Here is a 21,139-nt window from a genome sequence, read left to right on the forward strand (position 1 = left end):
GGCTGATGAACGGCCATGGTACAGAACTAGATGAGTATGGTAGGTATGCCTGAAGTGCAGAGTCACCCTGAGCATGTGGAGTCAAAGAGGACTTAATCAGTGACATGGCATGCTGTCTGTAATTCCATTCAAGGCAGAAGACACCCCAGAGTGAAAGGATCTGCTTCAGATGCAAAGAAACAAGAGGGCTGGAAGTGTGTCCCTGTACCACTTTGGAGTTAAAGATACACACACACATACACACACACGCAAGGCTGTGATGCAAATCACCCAGCAGAAATTAAATCTCCAGAGGAAGTCTACAGCTGGGTCAGTGTGGGGAGGTGGGTTGCACAGTCTATGAGCATAGCTATGATCAGATATCAGTGATGGAGTGGCTGCAATTAGACCTAGAAGGAAGCCACCAAAGCCTGCAATTTACTTACGTGTTTTACATGTTACCTCCTAAAATAAAAATCAATATGTGTCAGACTGGAGATGTTTAAATGTATAATTCCCTTTATAGTGAACTGATGCTTCCCCTTTCCTGCATGATAAGCAGTTCCGGGAACACAAAGTAGGAAAAGACCTTGGAGAGGAGATAAGAGGGGCTCAAGAGACTTGAGGTTACTGGAAGCACTGGAGGAGGAAACAGCAAAATCAAACTCTTAAAAACTGCTCAAGATCAAAACCAATGTGCATTGTTGAGATGTACTGCTTTGTTTCCTAATCTCAGAGTTAAGAAAAATAGAAGAGCAGACTCATTGTGTGCATTCTTCAGGGCAGGACTGGGAGACGGACAAGTAGATAAGTAACCAAAAGTCAACAGTCCAACAGACAATAAGAAAAGCAAAAGGGAGAGTGAGAGGACAAAGCATGCCAAGAAGGAGAGCCATGCTCTTCCAGGACTGAGTTGTGTGTGCAAAATGAGCCATACTGGGGCCCTGTTTCGTTAGGAGCTGAAGGAAATACTCTGCATGGAACAAATACAAAAGTCAGGGGTTAATCATCATTCTTACTGTCACATGAAATGGGAGGATGCAGTTATCTTTCTTAAGAGCACCTGGGCTGATCAGCAGTGATTGCCACCCTCTCACCACAATACTGTTTGTAATATTTTACTTTTTTTTTTTTTTACATCTCTGATTGTGTTTCAGCCTATTCCTGACCCAGAAATGAAAAATCCTGCTGTTGCTATTCATTATCTACTCTCTTCCTCATGTAATAAATGTTTGGATCTTGAGTGAGGAGCAGTGGGCAATGACTGAAGTCTTGTGGGCAAAGCTGGGGGACACTGCCAGCAAGTGTATATAAAAGTAGAAAGGGTGATGCATTGGGCACTGTGCTTTGTTATAGTTTGTAAGAGTCTCAAAGTATGCTGGGTTTGTATCTATGCTCTACCATGCTGCTCCTTATTGAATAACTTGCATATTTTAAAAAAACAGTGATGTTCCTGTCTCTTCAGTGGCATAGACTTGGCTGCCAGTGTGTGTGATCAGACCGGGTCACAAATGTACGAGGAAATTGGCTAGAGATGTTAAAGATAATAGGAAGGGATTTTATAGACATGTAGTGGCTAAAAAAACAGACTAGGGACAATGTAGGCCCTCCGGAACCTCTCGGGAGAACCGGCTACACCAGACTTGGAGAAGGCTGAGGTTCTGAATGGCTTCTTTGCCTCGGTCTTCACTGGCAAAGGCTCTGACTGCACCACCCAAGTCTTGGAAGGAGGACACAGGGACTGTGAAAACCTAGACCTTGGGCCCACTGTACATGAGGATCTGGTTCGAGACCATCTTAAGAACCTGAATGTACACAAGGCCATGGGACCTGATGAAATCCACTTGCGGGTCCTGAAGGAGCTGGCGAATGAAGTTGCAAAGCCCCTGGCCATCATATTTGAAAAATCATGGCAGACAGGTGAAGTTCCTGATGACTGGGAAAAGGGAAATATAACCCCCATTTTCAAGAAGGGGAAAATGGATGACCCGGGGAATTACAGACCAGTCATTCTCACCTCTGTGCCTGGCAAAATCTGGGAGCAGATTCTCCTTGAAGGCATGCTAAGGCACATGAAAAAAAACAAGGTGCTTGGTGACAGCCAGCACGGCTTCACTAGGGGGATATCCTGCCTGACCAATCTGGTGGCCTTCTATGACGGGGCTACAGAAATTATGGACAGGGGTGGAGCAGTTGACGCCATCTATCTGGACCTGTGCAAAGCATTCGACATTGTCCCACACGACATCCTCGTCTCTAAATTGGAGAGATATCAGTTTGATAGGTGGACCACTCAGTGGATAAAGAACTGGCTGAATGGTCGCATGCAAAGAGTTGTGATCAATGGTTCAATGTCTGGCTGGAAACCAGTAACAAGTGGTGTACCTCAGGGATCGGTGTTGGGACTGGTCTTGTTTAACATCTTTGTCACTGACATGGACAATGGAATTGAGTGTGTCCTCAGCAAGTTTGCCGATGCCACCAAGCTGTGTGGTTCTGTTGATACGCTGGAGGGAAGGAATGCCATCCAGAGGGACCTTGACACACTTGTGAGGTGGGCTGATGCCAACCTCATGAAGTTTAACCATGCCAAGTGCAAGGTCCTACACCTGGGTTGGAGCAATCCCAGGCACAGCTACAGGTTGGGAAAAAAGGAAATTCAGTGCAGCCCTGCAGAGAAGGACTTGGGGGTGTTGGTCGATGAGAAAATGAACATGAGCCAGCTACAGTGTGCACTTACAGCCCAGAAAGCCAACTGTATCCTGGGCTGCATCAAAAGGAGCATGACCAGCAGGTTGAAGGAGGTGATCCTGCCCCTCTGCTCTGCTCTCGTGAGACCTCACTTGGAGTATTGTGTGCAGTTCTGGTGTCTTCAACATAAAAAGGACATGGAACTGTTGGAACAAGTCCAGAGGAGGGCCACGAGGATGATCAGGGACTGGAGCACCTCCCGTGTGAAGACAGGCTGAGAAAGTTGGGGCTGTTCAGCCTGGAGAAGGCTGCATGGAGACCTCAAAGCAGCCTTCCAGTATCTGAAGGGGGTCTACAGGGATGCTGGGGAGGAACTACTCATTAGGGACTGTAGTGATAAGACAAGGGGTAATGGGTTAAAACTTAAACAGGGGAAGTTTAGGCTGGATATAAGGAAGAAATTCTTTATTGTTAGGGTGGTGAGGTACTGGAATGGATTGCCCAGGGAGGTTGTGAATGCTCCATCCCTGGCAGTGTTCAAGGCCAGGCTGGATGAAGCCTTGTATGACATGATTTAGTGTGAGGTGTCCCTGCCCATGGGAGGGTGGTTGGAACCGGATGATCTTAAGGTCCTTTCCAATCCTAACTATTCTATGATTCTATGATTCTATGAAATGCAGTGGATAGCGTGACAGCACTGGGGACATGGTGGTGGGGCAGGAATATCCCAGCTTAGACTGAATGGGAAGCTTAACATGACACAAAGTCATTATATGCATAATCTATTTTTTTCTGTTGATAAAACTAAGCCAACTTTTCCAGCAGGGACAATTAATCACCGGACAATGTCCTTCTATGAGACCATACTCTCAATCTCACCTGAAAATTTAGCATACAGTGCTACGGTGGGGACTACTGGTGCCATAGACCTGCAGAGAGATTCTAAGAGATCCCTTTGCCTTTGCAAGAGAAAGCATCCACATCTAGGAGAAGTTGAAACATGTGCCATCTAGGGCATTTACAGGCTTGTTGCTTTGGCTACGCAGCAGTTCTTCCTCAGGGATGAGTAATAGTCATTTACAATGTTGTTTCTCAAAATGTTTAAGCCAGTTTACACAGGCCACCAGAAGACAAAGTCAAGCCCTCTTACAGAAACTCATGCACACTGCCTGTGCTGCCAGGTCCTTTGTGCACCAACACAAGCATTTGTCTGGCCAAGATTTTCCTTTGTAGTGTTAGGTTTAACACAGATCTGTTTCTTGGCCTTCTTCTCTGAAGTGATAAATGTTTAATGAGCTAATAGATATACATGACATGCAGTTAATACTCTTTCTGGGAACAAACGTCTAATTATTCCTCTAAAATACATTCATTCGTTAAACATGCATGTGAGCAAAAGTAGTCTAATGTGAACATCTGAGATTAGTTAATAATGAAGAACATGAATGTGGTTGAAATGCACAGTCATTCAGAACCAAAACAAAGTCATTTGGACATGAGCAATGTTTTTGTGGCATTCAACCAGTTCTCTGTGGATTTTATGAAGTTCTAAGGCTTTGTTGTGTCAGGCTCCTTTCTGATATTTGGAAGCCAGGTATCGTAAAAAGTTTAAAGGCTGGGGAAAGGAGGAGAAAGGAGGCAGTGAAGAGGGGGAAACATCATGGAAGGGTTGCTTCTTTCCAACTGAAAATAATCTATTGAGGAAAAGTGGCAATTTTCTCATTGAATCCAGAGGCCTTGCTGCCTGAGGTGCGAGTTCTCAATCCGACTTTCCTAGCATAATCCTCTGTAAAACAAAGTAGATAATGGTATGTACTTAGGGTGACAGCCGTGGAAGAGATTTTCCCCAAAATACTTTGAAACATTGCTGTTCACTTCTCACTGTATGAATAGAGAGTCTGTGAACTGAACTTCCACAAAGGCATGCTTTGAAAGGGAAGACTTCAGAATATTTATTTACTTTAACTCATGTTTATTGTCCTCATCTAACTTTTACTCAAAGCTGAGCTTTATTTGTAAGTGAAACCAGTTTGGGTTAGATTCAAGGCCCATCAGATGAAAATGAATGAAGTCTCTCTGTCTCACTACATCAGCTGAGGGTCTAGCCTTGAGGGCAGGTTTTCAGAAGATTTCAGAGAAAATTTCAAGTGTTCACTATGTCCATCCAGGGCTGTTACCAGAAACAGTGAACCACCACACTATGGGTCAATCAGTACTCAGGCTCTGATCGTTGAAGGCCGAGTTGGATTCTGGTCACTTATTTGGGTGCCTATATAGAAATGAGGCTCTCTGCATACCTTCCCTAGGGCAAGCAGCCGCAGAGAACAGGATTTACCAGCTTCCAGATATGTTTGGTTTCCATTACTCATGAAAAATTCAAAGAACGGAAAAATAAACAAATGGTAAAATAAAATAAAAGAAAGATCAAACAATACCTTTACTAGATTAAAACCTGACTCATGGATTTTTGATGTTTTGGGGTTTTTTTTAACCAGTTTAAATTTAAAGCTGTTAAATTAACAGGCCCATCATATTTACTTATTGATTTGTCAAGCAGCACCAAGTGAGTATATAGGCAGAATTGTGTATGATGTAAGTACAAAAGGGTATCCCAGACAACTGCAGCATTCCCCATAGCAACAAGTCATGTGAACTCTTCAGAAAATGTAAATAAAACCATAAAGTCATGTCATTATGCACAAAAAATCCTGCAGAGTAGATACCCTGCAGATGTGGATGCTTTAATAATCTATCCTCCTTGGAAGCCTAGGTGATTTTTTCCCCACAGCTTTGTGTGTTTGTGTGTCTGAAAGGAGTTTCCTTCATTTAATAGCTTGCATTCTGTCCTGGGGCTTGTTAGTACAAAGGAGACAAGTCTAATTTTGCTAATCCATGCTGTGAAGGGAGTCAAACAGCATTTCCTGTATTCTCTGCCAGTATGAAACAAAATCACACTTCTATCACGGTCTTAATACTATCTCACAAGATAAACTTCTGTTTCTAATAATACCTGACACGTCTATGTATGAGCACACCAAAAAGACTTCAGGACAAATTGATCCCTGGTGTAACTGTATTGAATTTACTGGAATTAAACTGGTACTAACCTGGCATATTATGGGGTCAAACCAATAAGCTGGAGAGCCTCTTCTTCCTGCAGGCTCACCATGACAGTCAAGGTTAACAGTGCCAAGCAGAGCTCTTGCCCCTTTTCTGAAGTCACCAAAAGCTTGAACTGGGATTACACAACAGTGACAGACAGCTATTGTAAAGGTTCTGTTTTTCCTTCCTCCTCTTTAGACAGCAGAAATCTGGGCAAGGAAGAAAAGTTCCAGTCAGTGTAATTCACCAGTTCCTCATGGGGGTCTGTGCCAACATCTAAAAAGTCAATGGGAACACCTCAAAACCACCAGCATAGCAGATTTTAGGAGAACAGTAGAAGAAGAGGTAAAATAGAATACAAAAATAACAATTTTGCAAAAGAGATTAGGAAGAACATGTGAATCCCAGAGGGACCCTCTATACCAAAGTCCCTTACCAGAGTTCAGAATTCTGCTAAATTGGGCCTAATTTGCTTCAAATTATTAAATGGAATAGACTATCTTTTCTTACGTTCTAATCCTTCATAAATAAGTAATTGCCCAAATAATTACTTTCAATTTTTCCTAAGGTGGAAGCCTAACAACACTTTCCAAAATCTACTTGTGTTGATTCCACTAGTTTCGGGAGTGGGGGGAGGGGGAGAAGTGCTGCCATTTGAGAGACTTTGATCTTTCCAGCTTTCCCTCTTTCAAAATCAATAATACATTTCCCTTCACCTGGGAGACATTTATGGAAGAGGAGAGAAAATACTGTTCAAGAAGTACAATCTTTTGTATCGACACTTCCAAGTTTACAAGATCCATAATCTGATCAATGCCCATGTGTGATCCTACTTTGTTTGGGTGGGATATGCCTTTCACTGTTGGTCTGGACAACCCAGGACTAGACTCATCAGAGCACTCTTGAATCTGCTTCAACCTTAGTGTCAATAATGTCAGCAACCAAATTTTGGCAATGGCAGCAAAACACACCCAGCTCCAAAAGCTTTATAATCTTGCTTAAATACAAAGCAGGAGTGGGTAGGGGAGAACCTTGACTTAAGGAATACAGTCAGTTTTGTTTCAAACTGTGAATTTTGAATCTAATTGCAAATCTTTATTTGTGCATTGTGTTAATAGCAGGAAGGCTCCCTGCAACCATGGAGATAAGACAACAGACTGAACAGGTGAATACAGGAGAAGGACTTCCATGAATATTAAGGTCTTCTGATTACAATGGCAACTAAAAAGCTCAGGGAGAGGCTGAGGCTTCACGCTCATGTGGCATATTAGCAACAGAAGCCCTCTCTTTCCTCATTTAGGTACAAACTCCTCTGCACCTCAGGATTTTTACAGTGCACTCTTATCTACTGGCTAGGCTGGTAGATAACAGTGGTGTTTGTATCTTTGTCTTGCCTTAATAATTAAGAAGCAAGCTTCTTCCACCTCCAATGGAAAAATTAGCATGTCAAGACAGCCTTTACCCAGTTTATCACTGAACAAGTGAGACAAAAGAGCTCTGAACTTAGGAGCAGTATTTTGCAAATATAAAGTTTGCTCATCTAGTTACTGAGTGAGGACACTAAAGCAAATTAAATTGTCCCAGAGTTCACCTCCATCTCCCACTGACATTCTTGCCTGGCAGTAACTTTGAACTCCACACAAGAAGTCCTCATGTCATGTAGTAAGAGGAGAAAGATCACAGCAATCTACTGAGATACCACCTGTCTGAAGTATTGTAGGGTACTTGAGAGAATATACTTTGTTTGCAATTTATAGCATCACCATACAAGGGTTCATCTTAAATGACATGTTCATAGAATGACACAGACCACAGAAGTGTTACCTTTTTGGCAAACTGTTTTACAGTACAACGTGAGTTCAACAGGTTGGAAATTGTAAATGCCTACAGCAATGTTCAGGGCTGCTCTGACAAAGAAACATTGTACTTTACACGTCTCCTAACTGCAAGAGCATTAACTTGCAGCTTCTGCAGAGAGCACTGTAACTTGGAACAACATATATTCTGTCAAGGTGAGTAGCTCCAGAGAGGAGCTTTCAATACCAGAATGAGGGGAAACAGCATCCAAGAGCCTCAGTTCTGAAAGGCACAGGAGAGACTTCAGAGAGCTGTAGGGGTGATGACCATTAGTGACCATACGTCTGAAATTCAAAGATGTGGCTACTTTAATGAGGCATACATCTGTGTCATCCATCTTTGGGCCTGCTTCCTACCTGTCGGAGCAATGTGTTCATGAAAGAGGCTGGCATCCCACCACCACCAAATACATCTGCTGGGGCCTGTGGACACAGACCCCTTGCAGCAAGTGGCAAGCTTTGCAGAATTAAGCTCTTCTCAGGCTATTTGTCAGATTGTCTGTACTGATAACCTTCACAACTGTAGGATCTCAGACATGTGCACAAGGCAGTATTTGCTCATTTATTGTTATATGTATTTGGCAGCACATGGCAAGAATATGACCATGATCAATGAATAATACTTCAATAAAGTAGCTTTCTACTAAAGCAATGACTCTGAAAACAGATACTGTACTGCTTATAATGACAAGAAAATAGCTATCTATTGTTGAAATAACCTTTCTAAAAAGAACATTGCAGGTCTCAGAGTTCTCTGTAGATGTTAAAGGAAATATCTCCTCATCACCATCCCAAAGAAATAAGTGCACTATTATGGATAAGTGCCCATGTCTCGGACACATCATATGGTAGCTATGTCTTCACAATGTGTTAGTTATGTTAAACTGTTTATGACATTTGCATGAGCTTTTTTTTGCATGTGGAAACTTCTCTGTGCCATTTACAGTCCCACAGAAGGACAATTTTGGAAGTTATCCAACATAAATGATTGAAACTGCCATTCCTCAGTGACCAAGGCTGCAAAAACTTGGAGTACAAACTGTATTAATGTGTCCTATTCACACTGTCCCTGGGGCTACCCTCACATACATGCATTGCACAGATATTCTAATCCACAGAAGGAAAGCACTTCCTTGGAGCAAATGAGCAGAATTAGTGAGAACAAGGCTTAGAGGCAGGAGGTTCACAGGAAAATATACCTCAAAACTAAATGCCAGAGATGGAAGATGCAATGGAACAGCAGAGTGAAATTTAAGGCAGAACCCCAAATCTTTAAACATTCAGAACAGCAATACTGCATGGTAGAAAATCACAAAGGGAGTGTCAGATTCAAAGTGGGGGAGGGAGAGCAGACAGTAACAATCAGCTTTGAGACAAGTTAGGACATACAGAAAACTAAGAAAAAAATAAGAAACACCCCCCCCCCCCCCCAAAAAAAAAAAAAGCAAAACAAAATCAGAAAGAATCTAACAAAAAAAAAAACCCAAAACAAAACACCTCCATTGCAGAAGATGTGACTAGCCCTCGGCATGCTGCAGATCTTCAGTTTCCAAGACAGGGTGCCAACAGGAGGCACATTCAATGAAAGTGCCCTTGGTAAGGGCTACCAGGAGGCTGAGGGCAGAGCCCAGCAGAGAAATGAACTCCTGGCTAAAGACTAGAGCATTTCTGTGTGAATAAAGGATGTAAACTGAGGTCATGCTGAGTGTAGAGCTCCAAGGTGAAACACACGTGGATTTTCCAAGGGATTAATGGTTTTTTTATTTCCTCTCCAAACTGTTGCATTGGCAGCAGCTACCTAACCAGTTACATCTATGCTGAGAAACCTAAAGGAATTGGGCAATATACAGTCATTTCAAAGATATTTAGGTCAGGTCTGGTCAGGTTTTTCTATGTTAGTAGCAAGAAGAGAATCTTAAACTTTGTCCTGTTTGACTGAGTAGGTAAATATTAAGTTTGTTCATTTGTTCTCTTATTGGAGCTGGTGGTGTGCCTCCTGTTTTCCCATGGTTTACTCATTCACATCACACATATATTGGGTTACAGGATTTAGTTTCTTCCCTATTAAAATTCAGCCCTTCTGAGGTGGATATTGCAAGGAAAGACCTTTAAACAGCAACGCTCATCAAAAGTTTGCAGGACAAGGTGTAAAAGTTATGTGGGCAGGCATTATCCAAGCCAGTGTTGTGTAAATGAGGTGAGAATAAGCTATAAGGGTACTGCTCTACTTTTCACCTCAGCAGCATCACCCACACAAGCTCATTATCAGAGCTCACACTCTGGTCTAGCACTACTGTAATTTGGGATAACAGCCATCATCCAATATTGCTTCCCTCCTGCTCTTATGCAGCCAGTGTTTCCTTCACATGTTACCAAATAGAATTAAAACATCATGAACAGATAGATGACAGCACAGCAGAAATTCCCAGGACTACCCGAGGAGTTAGCAGTTCTAGGGAGGCTGTGCTAAGAAGCAGTACATCCCCTACAGTCCCAGGTATCACCCATGAGAAAGGCTGAGACATTTTGCCTAAGACCAAACTAGATGCAATGGATAGATAGCATTGGAAGGGAATCAACAAGGACCCTAATCTCAGGGTGAGTCTGGATCACCATAAAACTTTTTAGCTAAGTACTGACTAGGTTTGGAAATATGCCTTCCCCTTTCATTTCCAGTACACCTGTAATCTGACTGTGATCTTAACTGTACTTTTTATCCAGAGGAAATGAGATTGTATCTTTTACTCACTAAACATTGCTCACAACCTCCCAAGGAACTTGGCTGCATGAGGAATTATCCAATATATTGGAATAGCTTCTGGGCCAAGGTCATTTCTTTAATCTCATCTCTTCTAAATATTATTTCCATGAGACACATCATTCTTTTTTTGCACCTATTACCTGGAGGTGTTTGCTTGGCTGCCTTTGCTGGTTTTACAGAAATAAATCGTATTTTTAGAGTTCTGGTTCTGTTGCTTTTTGTTACCAGAGATGCTCAGGAAATGTAGCAGAACCATGTTAAGTTACAGGATTTTTAGGTAAATCTCATTTAAACTCCCAAGAATGGATGGCCAACAAAGCCTCCAGAGAATTGTTCTGACAGCAAATTCTCCTGTTAGGATTTTTGCAACTTCTTGTAAATCTGCAATTGACTGCCCTCAGCTGTTTGCATTTATTGTAGCAAACTGAAGAATTTTTTATTACATTTGCACTCTTTCTGTAGGGTGCTTTAGCCTTATCAAATCTTCCAAATATTTTTAAAGCTAAATATATTGAAGCTGCCTTGAAAATTATCCCTGCAGGTAAAGGTCCTCCTTTTTTTTTTTTTTTTCTCATGGCTCTTCATCCCAAATTTTCAACATGCCTTTGGAGCTACTGTCAGTAGGACTTGACACCAAAGGCATGGAAATACAGGCTTGCAAGTATTTCTACAGTGACCATATCACTTCTTCTATCCTGTGCAGCATTTCTAACTGGATTCAGCATTGCATCAGGCCTTTCTCCTTTCCACTTCTTAATACTGCTCCCCTTTCGACAAAACATTAAATAGGAATGGAGAAGCTTCAAGAAAGGGCAAAGAACAGTTATTAGCATGCAAAAGACATTAATGAGGGTACAGATAAAATAAAATTTAGTGGAAAGAGGACATAAATTAGAACTTACATTAACAGATGTTTATGAAAAATAAGTGGAAAAGAGATTGTAAAGGTTTACTTTCTCTCACACTGTATCAACAAGAGATGCACCAATGAAATTTAATGACAAAGAAGAAGGGATGATAGGAAATCTTTTTTCCCAGAACACATAATTAATTTGTGATGTATTTTCCATGAATCACTGTAAGGCCGAATTAACAGGATTTAAAAAACATCAGAACGTTTCTACCAATAAGAATATCCAGGTACATTTAACCACGAATAAAATGCAGGAGGAACACTAACCTTCAAGAAATGTGTAAGTGCTGAAAAACCTAACTTCTATCATGAAAAACGTCCTTTGAAAGCACCTCACACAAGTATGATCTGCTGTTGGAAGCAAGAAAGTTAATTTGATGCTGCATTTAAGAGGGTTATCTGTATATCCCTACTCATCTAGCTTCGGATTTTCCATCAACCCCACAAAAGTATACATTTTCCTTCAAAAGTGCAGTTCCGCCCATTGTTGGATTGTTTTCAAGTACGTTTGCTTTTTCTTGATAGGGCTAATCTGTTATTTAAAAAATAATAAAGTGGAAAATCTCCCTCTCTCTCCACCGCCTCCTCCCCCCATTTAAATCCTCTTTTTTGTATAATCCTTTCCACGTTGCAGGGCACACTATTAATGTATTATTTTTGTTGCTTTCAAAGCATATTCAGTATAAAAGCAGCCTTCCAGTATCTGAAGGGGGCTTACAAGGGTACCGGAGAGGGACTCTTCATTAGGGACTGTAGTGATAGGACAAGGGGTTATGGGTTAAAACTTAAACAGGGGGAGTTCAGGTTAGATATAAGGAAGAACGTTTTCACTGTGAGCGGGGTGAGGCACTGGAACAGGTTGCCCAAAGAACTCCATCCCTGGCAGTGTTCAACACCAGGTTGGACAGAGCTTTGAGATACATGGTCTAGTATAAGAAATCCCTGCCCATGGCAGGGGGGTTGGAACTAGGTGATCCTAAGGTCCTTTCCAACCCAACCCATCCTATGATTCTATGATTCTGTGACCTATACCACAAAAAGCTTCAGCACTGATACAGGTGATATTGAGTGGATATCCCGAGTAACATCAGGCAGGTGCTGGTGGTACGCTCAGAACCGGGCTTGTACCATGCTGAACTGTTACCGATGATGACCCAAAGCCAGTTTGTGCTCAGTTCTTGCTCTTGAAGGAGCAGCAGCCTGTGATGGTGACCCTGTGGCAGCTGGGCCTGTCCCAGCACAAACCAGGGTGCCACGTTCAGCTCACTGGGGAGTTCGGGATGACGGTGCCAGGCCACCATCCCCCTTGACGAGTGCCCGAGTGACGAGTGCCAGGGTCAACCACAACCTGGCATGGTCAGAGAGGGCCACGGTGACGAGAAGTGACACTGAAACAAAGACTTTGGCCTCCGCAACGCGCCCCTAGCCCCGGCTGGGGAACGGCGCAGAGCTCTCCCATTGCAATGGGGACGGCGCCATCTCGCGGCGGCGGCTCCGCTGGCGGGGCCGATCCGCCGCTTCATGTCCCCGCCGCGGGCGTCGCTGCTGCTCTCCTACCGAGCCGCAGCGGCCTCAGGCCTCAGGGAGGCCGGCCCCCCCCCGCCTGAGCCGGAGTGCCCTAATGGAGTCCGGGCTGGAGCCGGCCCGAAAGGGGAGTTTCTAGTGCCCGGGAAGCTCCAGACTTCTTGAGGGAAGCAACGTTCGCTGACACAATGTGTTTCGGGCCTTACAGAGTCATTCTGGGAAGCACTGTTTGTTCGCGAGGTGTGTCTTGGCCCATTCTGGGCTGTGACCGGCTCTTTCAGCACACTTCAGAGGTCCCGAACCTGGGAAATGTCCACCAGACGCATGGGAAGCAAACGCACGGCGCCGTGGCAGCCAGTCATCCCTGTGATGGTGGCTTTGGTGAGTTCTAAACTGATGACTGGTGGGGTGGAGATCTCCGTCTGAAGAATCCCGGCTTGTTCATCCCAAATTGCGTCCTGCTCCTGTGACTCACTGTGCTGTGGAAAGCAGCTGTCCCAAGAAGGCTGTGAAATGGACACCTTGGATGACACGGTCCCTGGGAGATCAGTTTTTCAAATGGATTATCTCAGGAGGATCAATAGTGTAGTCAAACATCACAAAACTACAGTGTGCATGGCATTTTCTTGACAAAAATGTGGGGTTGAGGGTGTGCTGGGTCCCTCTGAAAAAAGGATTAAGAAAAAAACAGAAAGAGAAATTAGGGCAGGGTGGGGGTGAGGGGGGGAGAGAGAGAAGAGAGGAAAACAGTGTAAAGAGGCTTTAATATTTTACTGAATAGGAAGGACAAATTCAACTCCTCAGCTCACCACCTGACTTTCCACCCTAATCACATTATTGCCCTTAATTAGCTTGACTGGTGTCTGTAGCTAGCTGGCAGTCCCAAAGAACAAGGGAGATCCCTCATTCCCAATCCTATGTGCAAATAGTATATTCTAACTCTTTAAAAGGAACTGCACAGATGCCCTTCACCATTTTCTGACCATTAAGATTCCTGTGCAGCAGTTACAACACAACTATATGGGCCTGACCCATTGTGGAAAAATTATCGTTGATTGCAAAGAATTTGCAATACAGTCCCCTCTAAGTATAGATTGATTCCTCTGTTTCTATTTTCCTCTTATGCTTCCCAAGAGTAAATTTTACTGCTTCAGAATATTACAGAGTAGCCTCCAGGCTTTTCATGGTTACTGGTATTTTACGTCATCCTTTAATCTTCTGTAAATCACTTTGTAACATCTATTCTAAAATGCCTTTTGCCAGTTCCACTCTGCTTTCCCAGGACCCAGCTGCTATTGTGAGAACAAATTTAATTTGCATTGATCTCTGTTCCCAAACAACGCAAAGTACAAACAACTCTGCTTCTTTATGGAGTTCATTAGTAGTTCATTGCAATGGACATCACCCCACTTCACATGTATTTATGCTGTATAAAACAGTGTGAATTAATGTATATGAAGTCTGAGGCCCAAGCACATAGAGTGCTTCCAGAGCTGAAAGATTAATGGGCAAAGTCTGAGGGCACAAATCCAAATATTACACTTGGGAAGTGCCTACTCAGCTGTCACATCACTTGTGGCCTGAACTCTGGAGAAGCCTGTGTTTGTAACACCAAAGCCTGTAATATTGGACCACAGTACTGGAGTGTGTAATTCTGTGCAGGGCATCCACTTTCTCTACAAGTCAGCAGATCTGATCTGGTGGTTACAGACTTGTTCACTGATGATTGAATAAATCAGTTAATGTTGAATTTGTGCAAATTCTCAGCTCTACCCTGTTGGGCTCTTTTGAATAGCTGTCCATTAAGGGTGAATGGCATTGTGTTAAGAACTGGAAGTCCTGCTTCCATGTCTGCATATCTCCTGCACCACCAGAAGCAGAAGTAATGAGACTTAGCTATGAAACCATTATTGTGGAAATGCCTTCCAGTGCTTATCCAAAGAGGAAAGTACTTTAATGCTTTCAGTCTGGCAGCAGGACACAGGCACTGAGATAGCCATCAAATTTCAATCTGCAAGCTATTGATGTTCCACTGAGGCAAGGATGGGGATCACAGAGTCATATTAAAGAGCCAAACCTATAACATTTTCAGCTGCAAAGCTGTGTTTTGATCAAAAGGCAAAGAAAAAGTGCAGTTGGAGGGTCTGTCAGTAGCAAGCATGAACAGCAGTAGAACAAATAATTTGACTGGACTGGGTCAACATTTATTAAGAGCTGATTTTGAAAGGGAAAGTGTCAATACTGCACAGATATAGGGGTGGCACAATGGCATTATAGTTACCATGTGAGTAGTGAGAGCGAGGCCATCACAACCCTCCTTCAAAGGGAAAGAGATCTATTGAGCTAAAAAATTCTTCTATGCAAAATACTAGAAGTGACACATCAACTGAAACATTAACTCTGGAAAATATATAATAATGGCCCATCTTGTATTTGACTTCCTGCATAGACTGGATTAGATGGACTAAAATGATTTTCCCCTTCTCTATCTTGAGATGTTCTAATTCAAGGATAAACACATACAGATGGAAGAAAAACATGTTGACATGTCAGCACAGAGCTTCTTCTAAATGAATAAGAAAAGAGAAAACAAATTTTATTCAAAGCTTCACAGAGAAATCTGTTTCCCACTGTAACAGCTCCCTGGTGTGCAAAGGACCGCACTCAATGAGTAAATTGATCAGCAAAACATGCCAGTGAGAGAGACAAGCACAGCAAATTAGTAATGGCCTTGTCTTCAAGAATCAAAGCCTGACTTGGATTGCTGCTAGCCTAGAGCTGTCCTTACCTCTACAGAACAACTGCCCCAGAATAAGGCCAACAGCCATAAAAATACACTCTTAGTGCCAGTACATCTGTGCAGAATGGAGAGTAGGGGCTTTCAATGCCTTTACCCTCTAAGCACCTTCCTAGCTGTAGCCAGCTTTCCACCACAGCTCCTGCTGTATGGAATAGCCAGCTAGACCAGTGGCTGGGTGCCATACAGCTACACTAGATAGTCTCCAGCTAAAAATCCTTCTAGACAATCTTAAAATCATATGAGATAATCTGTTCCTCACACCTCTTTTCCCCATACAATGTCCTGAGCCACCCATTCTTATCACTTGCTTTCTGCCAGCCCTGTTGCTTTCTACCTTGAGACCCAGCTCAGGTAATTAAATGGGCAGAAAACACTTCCCTCTATCTATGGATTTACTTCCCTTTTAATTCCCTAAACCAGCTCACCATCTGTGCAGGCAAGCAGCAATGCAAAAGAGGTTGTGTACAGAATAAGGTGTAAGCATATACTTAACCACAATTAATTACAACAGCTAAGTATATATTAAGAATTAAGAATTAAATTAAGAAAATTAATATACAGAATGATACAGACAGGGGAGAACAGGACAATTTCACTATTCTGGTGGTAGCTAGCCTCTGGATTGACTATAAACCATGTCCTTGCTTGCATGTATAGCAGGGTTTGGTAATCCTGATACAGTCACTTACGCTGCTGGCAATGCTGCATTAATAACAAGGAAGAAAATATTCTGCTTCAAGGTACATAAAGCCCATTGTAAAGTAGTAGCCTAAATATAATTGTGCTTGAATTAGTCCACTGATTTTCCTTTGCAAGGTGACCAGCTCTGTGTACAGGGAGAAAGTACAAAACCAAACAAAGCCATAGCTGGCAATTACTCTAAACACTTGCACCAACTGGGCTCATTGAAAGTAATTGGGAGGCATGTAAACTATATTCTTCCATTAACCTGACTCAATTATTCAGAGTTGGTGTGTCAAGCTTTTAGCCAGCTACAAAGGCAGCAGTTTTTGGATGCTTTTTCTGAGAGAAAATTATAAAAGGGGATAAAATGCATACTGCTTTGTAACTGCATGTTGTGCCAGACCAAAATGAGCACTCAATCAAAAAAGACTCTTTAAAAATGGGGTCGCTCTTGCATTCTTTTAAAGGTCTGGACTTCAGCGGTGTAACTCAAAGATCCTTTCCCTCTAAAACCAGTTCTCAGCCTTCATACAGTGCTTTAAGACCTCAGTCTTAAAACCTCGGCCAGATTCTGCTCTAGGATTTGCATGGTGCTCCACTGCATTGGAGGGGAGACATGAGTCTGACTTTGCATTCTGACTCAGGGTGTTACTTTTCCCCAGTTTTCAGATTAAAGGAAATGTGTATTTCAGGGGTGGGGACACTTCTGCCTCTCCTGGCCTTTGATCCCAAGGCCATCATTTACTGAATGACCTTTGTTTCACAGTCTGGATGGAAAGGCTCTCTGGTTTGAAAGGAGCACAGGTGGGAAAACCCTTCTGAAAACAAGACTTGGAGCTAGATATACTGGTTGCAGATATGTTGATTGCAGTTTTCAAGGAGCATCAAGGACATAGGCATGTCTGCTCCATTGGATCTAAGTGGATTTGGGAATGACATGCCCTGAGGTCTGTTTGAATATCCTAGGTGGGAATCAGAAGATTCCTTGCTCCCATAAGCTAACTATTCGCCTTTCTACATGATCTGTTTGTCTCCTTAAACAACTTTTAAAAAGCTCTTCAGCATATCACCTCAGCATGTGGAGATGGAAAACTGCAATAGCAAGATGTCACAGGAAGGGGAGAATAAGATTACCTTTAATAGGACCACCGTAAACCTTACTGCCTGCAGCAGTTCTTTCACACCTCTGCTACTGGATACAGCATTTTCTGTCTATGGGCTCAAGGCAGACTTCATATACCCTGCTGAATGGAGCAACCTAAATTTCTGTCAGCCTCCCTGAATTAGTTCCAGGTTTATTCTGAGGCAAGGGGAGAATCTGATCCTGTCTGAAAACAACTGAGGTTATTACATGCTGGGAATTTTCAAAGGTGACACATCCCTCAGTTTTCCTTTCTGACTAACATTTGGCAAATATAACTGTGAAAACTTTTTAATTTGAAACAAACTGTTTGTTATTTGTTCCAAGCTACATATTAAACATCAGTGACAAAAGTTTCCATACAGCCTTTGTGGGCTCACATGCATAGCTACTCTATACCCCAAGGAACAGCCTTGGAGCTTGGAAAAGCTTAAATCCACCGAGGCAAGGGGGTGAAAACACAGCTGGTCCCAGCAGCTTCTGCTGCTGCAGTAAATCCCACTGTGCCCTTCTGCATATCCATTCAGCCTTAAAGTCTTTTGAGGTGAAACCATGAGCTCTCCTTCTCAATGCAGTTCTTTTTTGGCACTAAAAAACACTCTGAGGCAAGGACAGTTTGGTATATTTTCCTTGTTTACTCATCAACCTCTTAAAAAATTAAGTTATTAATCAAATAAACATTCACCTCCACTGCATTAAGGCTTTCTGGCCAGAAAGTCACATAGGTGGTTATTTCAGATATGACTCTGCTTCCATTGAAGTCTTTTGGAAAAAAAAAACAAAACACCAAAACAATCTGAAGTATGGACATGGATAAATGCACCTTGTGATGATCACTGCCTAGCATTACACTTTTAAAGCAGTCAGCTGAGCTTCTAGTTTGAATTTCACAAATTTGCTTAATTGGTCCAAAACAAAAAAAAAAAGCAACTCCCCTCCACCACACACACACACACACACACACTCATCATGTAATTTATCTGAGATCTACACATAAAGTAAAGCATTGCTTGAAAGAAGGAAGAGAAGTTTGCAGCAAAATTGTTTTGTAACAGATGTATCAATGGAAAAAGTTAGTAACTGGGAGTGTTCTCTCTTTCCCTGTCTCGAAGTTGCTATTAGTGCTGGTCTTTAGGGTGTAGCTTTCCTCTTGGGCTTCTGTGTTTGTTTTACGTATTGCTTTCCTCTTCCTTTTGGTCAGAAGCCTTTTTATGATCAAGCAAGATAATACTGAGCAGCAGCACCGAATCTGCAGGACAAAATGAGCCTTTGCTTTAAATATCCAAGAGACAAATGGAGGTAAGTAGAAACAAACAGATTAAGCTGTATGGGCTCGGGAATTACTGTCAGTTCATTATTCAGCAGTTACTAATGATTAGTACATTGGATTTGTTTTGTGGGGGTTTTTCCCCTTATTTGACTGTAATATTAAGAATTTAACTAAAGTCTGGTGTGGAAATACACTGAAGTTGTAATTGCGTTCGGCCTTTGGTAGGGATTAGAGAGTTGGTTAGAACAGAAATCCTTTAAGCAGGGTTTCCTAGGCCTTCATGGCAGACCTTAAACACATTTTCCCTTCTTCTTTTTCATCTTGAAAAGCGCCTCTGTTTTTCTGATTCTGTGTTCACAGTGTACCTAATAGGAGAGATATCCTGCTCCTATTATCTTCCTGTATTTCATATATATTATAGAGGTTGTATTTGCTCAGCTGTATTCGATCCTATTATAAAAGCAGGGTGCAGAGGGCAGTTTCTGGATGCACAATGAATCTCTGTAACTAATAAAATACAGCACCTGCTCTGCTGCAAGTATCAATGTGAAGCCAGAGTTGATAGGGTAAGTGATCCAACTTCATAATCCTATAATGTTGACACAGTTTGGTGGTACCGCCTAAAAAAAGAGATACTCAGAGCTAAGCTGGACTTTGAGATAAATTGAAAATGGTGTATTTAAAGGAAAATTACTCAATACAGAGTTTGATGACATGCAGATCTTTTACTCATAGGTTGTCATATCTGGCAGTTAGGTGGATGAAAACTCTTGTTCATTGTGCTGTATAAAGGTGGTGAATAGTTTAGAGAAGCAAAGAGTGCATGTTCAAACTAGACTCCACATATGCATCAAGAGCAGGCAATAAAAGACTAAATATTCTTTACACCCCTTCTGTCTGTTTTCTAAATTATCTTTTAATAATTCTGAAATTTACTGAAATGGAGTTGTTTGGGTTTTTTTCTTTTTCTGTACCATTCAATAAATACTTATAATATCAAACCTCAAGTTACATTAGCTTTGCATGCACACCTATGTTATGCTTTTGGTCTTCAGCTGAGCTATTATGGTTTTTTGAGCCAGGTTTTCAAACTCAAATGCCAAAAAAGAAAGCATTGTTATTTACTGTTTTGTGATCATTCAATCCTATGTCTATTTGAAAGTTTTCGAGGAAAGTGTTGACAGCGAACAATTGCAGGTTAGATAACACAAAGATGGTTCATATATGAAATAGAATGAACAGTTTTTAGAATTGACAAACTTTTTAGTTTAGTTTCTTCTGTTCATATATACCAGACTCTAGGCTCCCTCCTGTTGTGAAGTACCAGAAAGCAGAGCTGCATTTTGGTGCATGAAGGATATGTAACATATCACAGGACTCTAGCTCTGTGAGAGTGTTAGAGAAAGACATCCTTGAACTGGGGATATATGAGTTAGTTTTCTATTGGCGACATTACCTCTGACTTGTGTTCTCCTCCTGTCTGACCTCCTGTCCCATGTAGACCCAAAGCTCCTTGGGGCAGAGACCTTCCCTGACTAGGTGTTCATATACTGCTTGAAAGTGTCTTGCTCTTACATGGCAGCACAACAAAGATACTAAATCAGATGCACTGGATTTATTCATCCCTTCCACAGCAAAAAGTTCACTAAAGTTGATGGAAGCTATTATATGGTAGTACCACATTTCGACATATGACTGTCAGTTCATTGGTTTCATGGAAACACTGAGTTAAACTGCATTTACATTGGCAAATCCATGCTCAGAGAGCTGAGTCACTCTGTGCAGAGCAGCAGCTATGACTGCTTTTGAACATTTGCTTTTCCAAAGTACATTCTTCCTCTTCCACCAAAAACTCCGCTATGCTTCTTGCTGCAGATGTTTGCTTTTCCTACACTGCACTGAGACAAAAAACAGGCAGTCACATTTCCAAGCTATCAGACTGGTGACAAGGGAAGAGAGCAAAAGTTTGTCAGGAACAAACCCAAAAGACAGGCCTGGGCTATGTTTATAACCTCAAACCATCAATACAGACAAAAAAAACAGGGATGTAGGATCATTATAAACCTATATAGTTACTTTCACTACCTGATTTTAAATTCACTTATACCAGTCAGTATTTTTACTGTCTTTTCAGTTTCTCTTTTTGCACAGCTTGAAATAATGCCCATAGCCTGTGTAAAAATCCAAAAGGGCAGGTTTTGGACACATGGAAATAACCTGTTGCAGTCATCAAAGCTACATCGAGGTACTCAGAGTGAAATAGGACCGGTCACCCCTTCTGTCCTGATCTCTCAGCTGGAGCACAGACCTTGGAATTCAGCTGTTAGCAATTACTTACTCGCAAGTCCCCCTGCTTGATTATTCTAGCTGGATTTCTAAAATAAAAAGACAGACTCATGCTAACTGTAGAATCCAGAG

The 21,139-nt window shown here is 42.1% G+C and overlaps 1 protein-coding gene across 4 annotated transcripts in view; it reads left to right on the forward strand.

Annotated features, from left to right (window-relative positions):
* The first annotated feature begins 13,185 nt into the window (after window positions 1-13,185).
* KCNMB3 (potassium calcium-activated channel subfamily M regulatory beta subunit 3) overlaps window positions 13,186-21,139 on the forward strand; it is a 155,809-nt gene continuing 147,855 nt past the window's right edge. For 2 of the 4 annotated variants that reach the window (XM_031047137.2, XM_031047140.2), the window contains exons 1-2: window positions 13,186-13,207; window positions 18,653-18,750. In XM_031047137.2, coding sequence (XP_030902997.1) covers window positions 18,713-18,750 — 38 coding nt within the window. In that variant the 5' untranslated portion in view covers window positions 13,186-13,207; window positions 18,653-18,712. Of the gene's footprint in view, window positions 13,208-18,637; window positions 18,751-21,139 lie in introns of those variants that run through there. The other 2 variants (XM_031047141.2, XM_031047139.2) reach the window with 2 other exon arrangements.

Source organism: Melopsittacus undulatus, chromosome 6 (assembly GCF_012275295.1).
Source record: "Melopsittacus undulatus isolate bMelUnd1 chromosome 6, bMelUnd1.mat.Z, whole genome shotgun sequence".
NCBI lineage: Eukaryota > Metazoa > Chordata > Aves > Psittaciformes > Psittaculidae > Melopsittacus > Melopsittacus undulatus.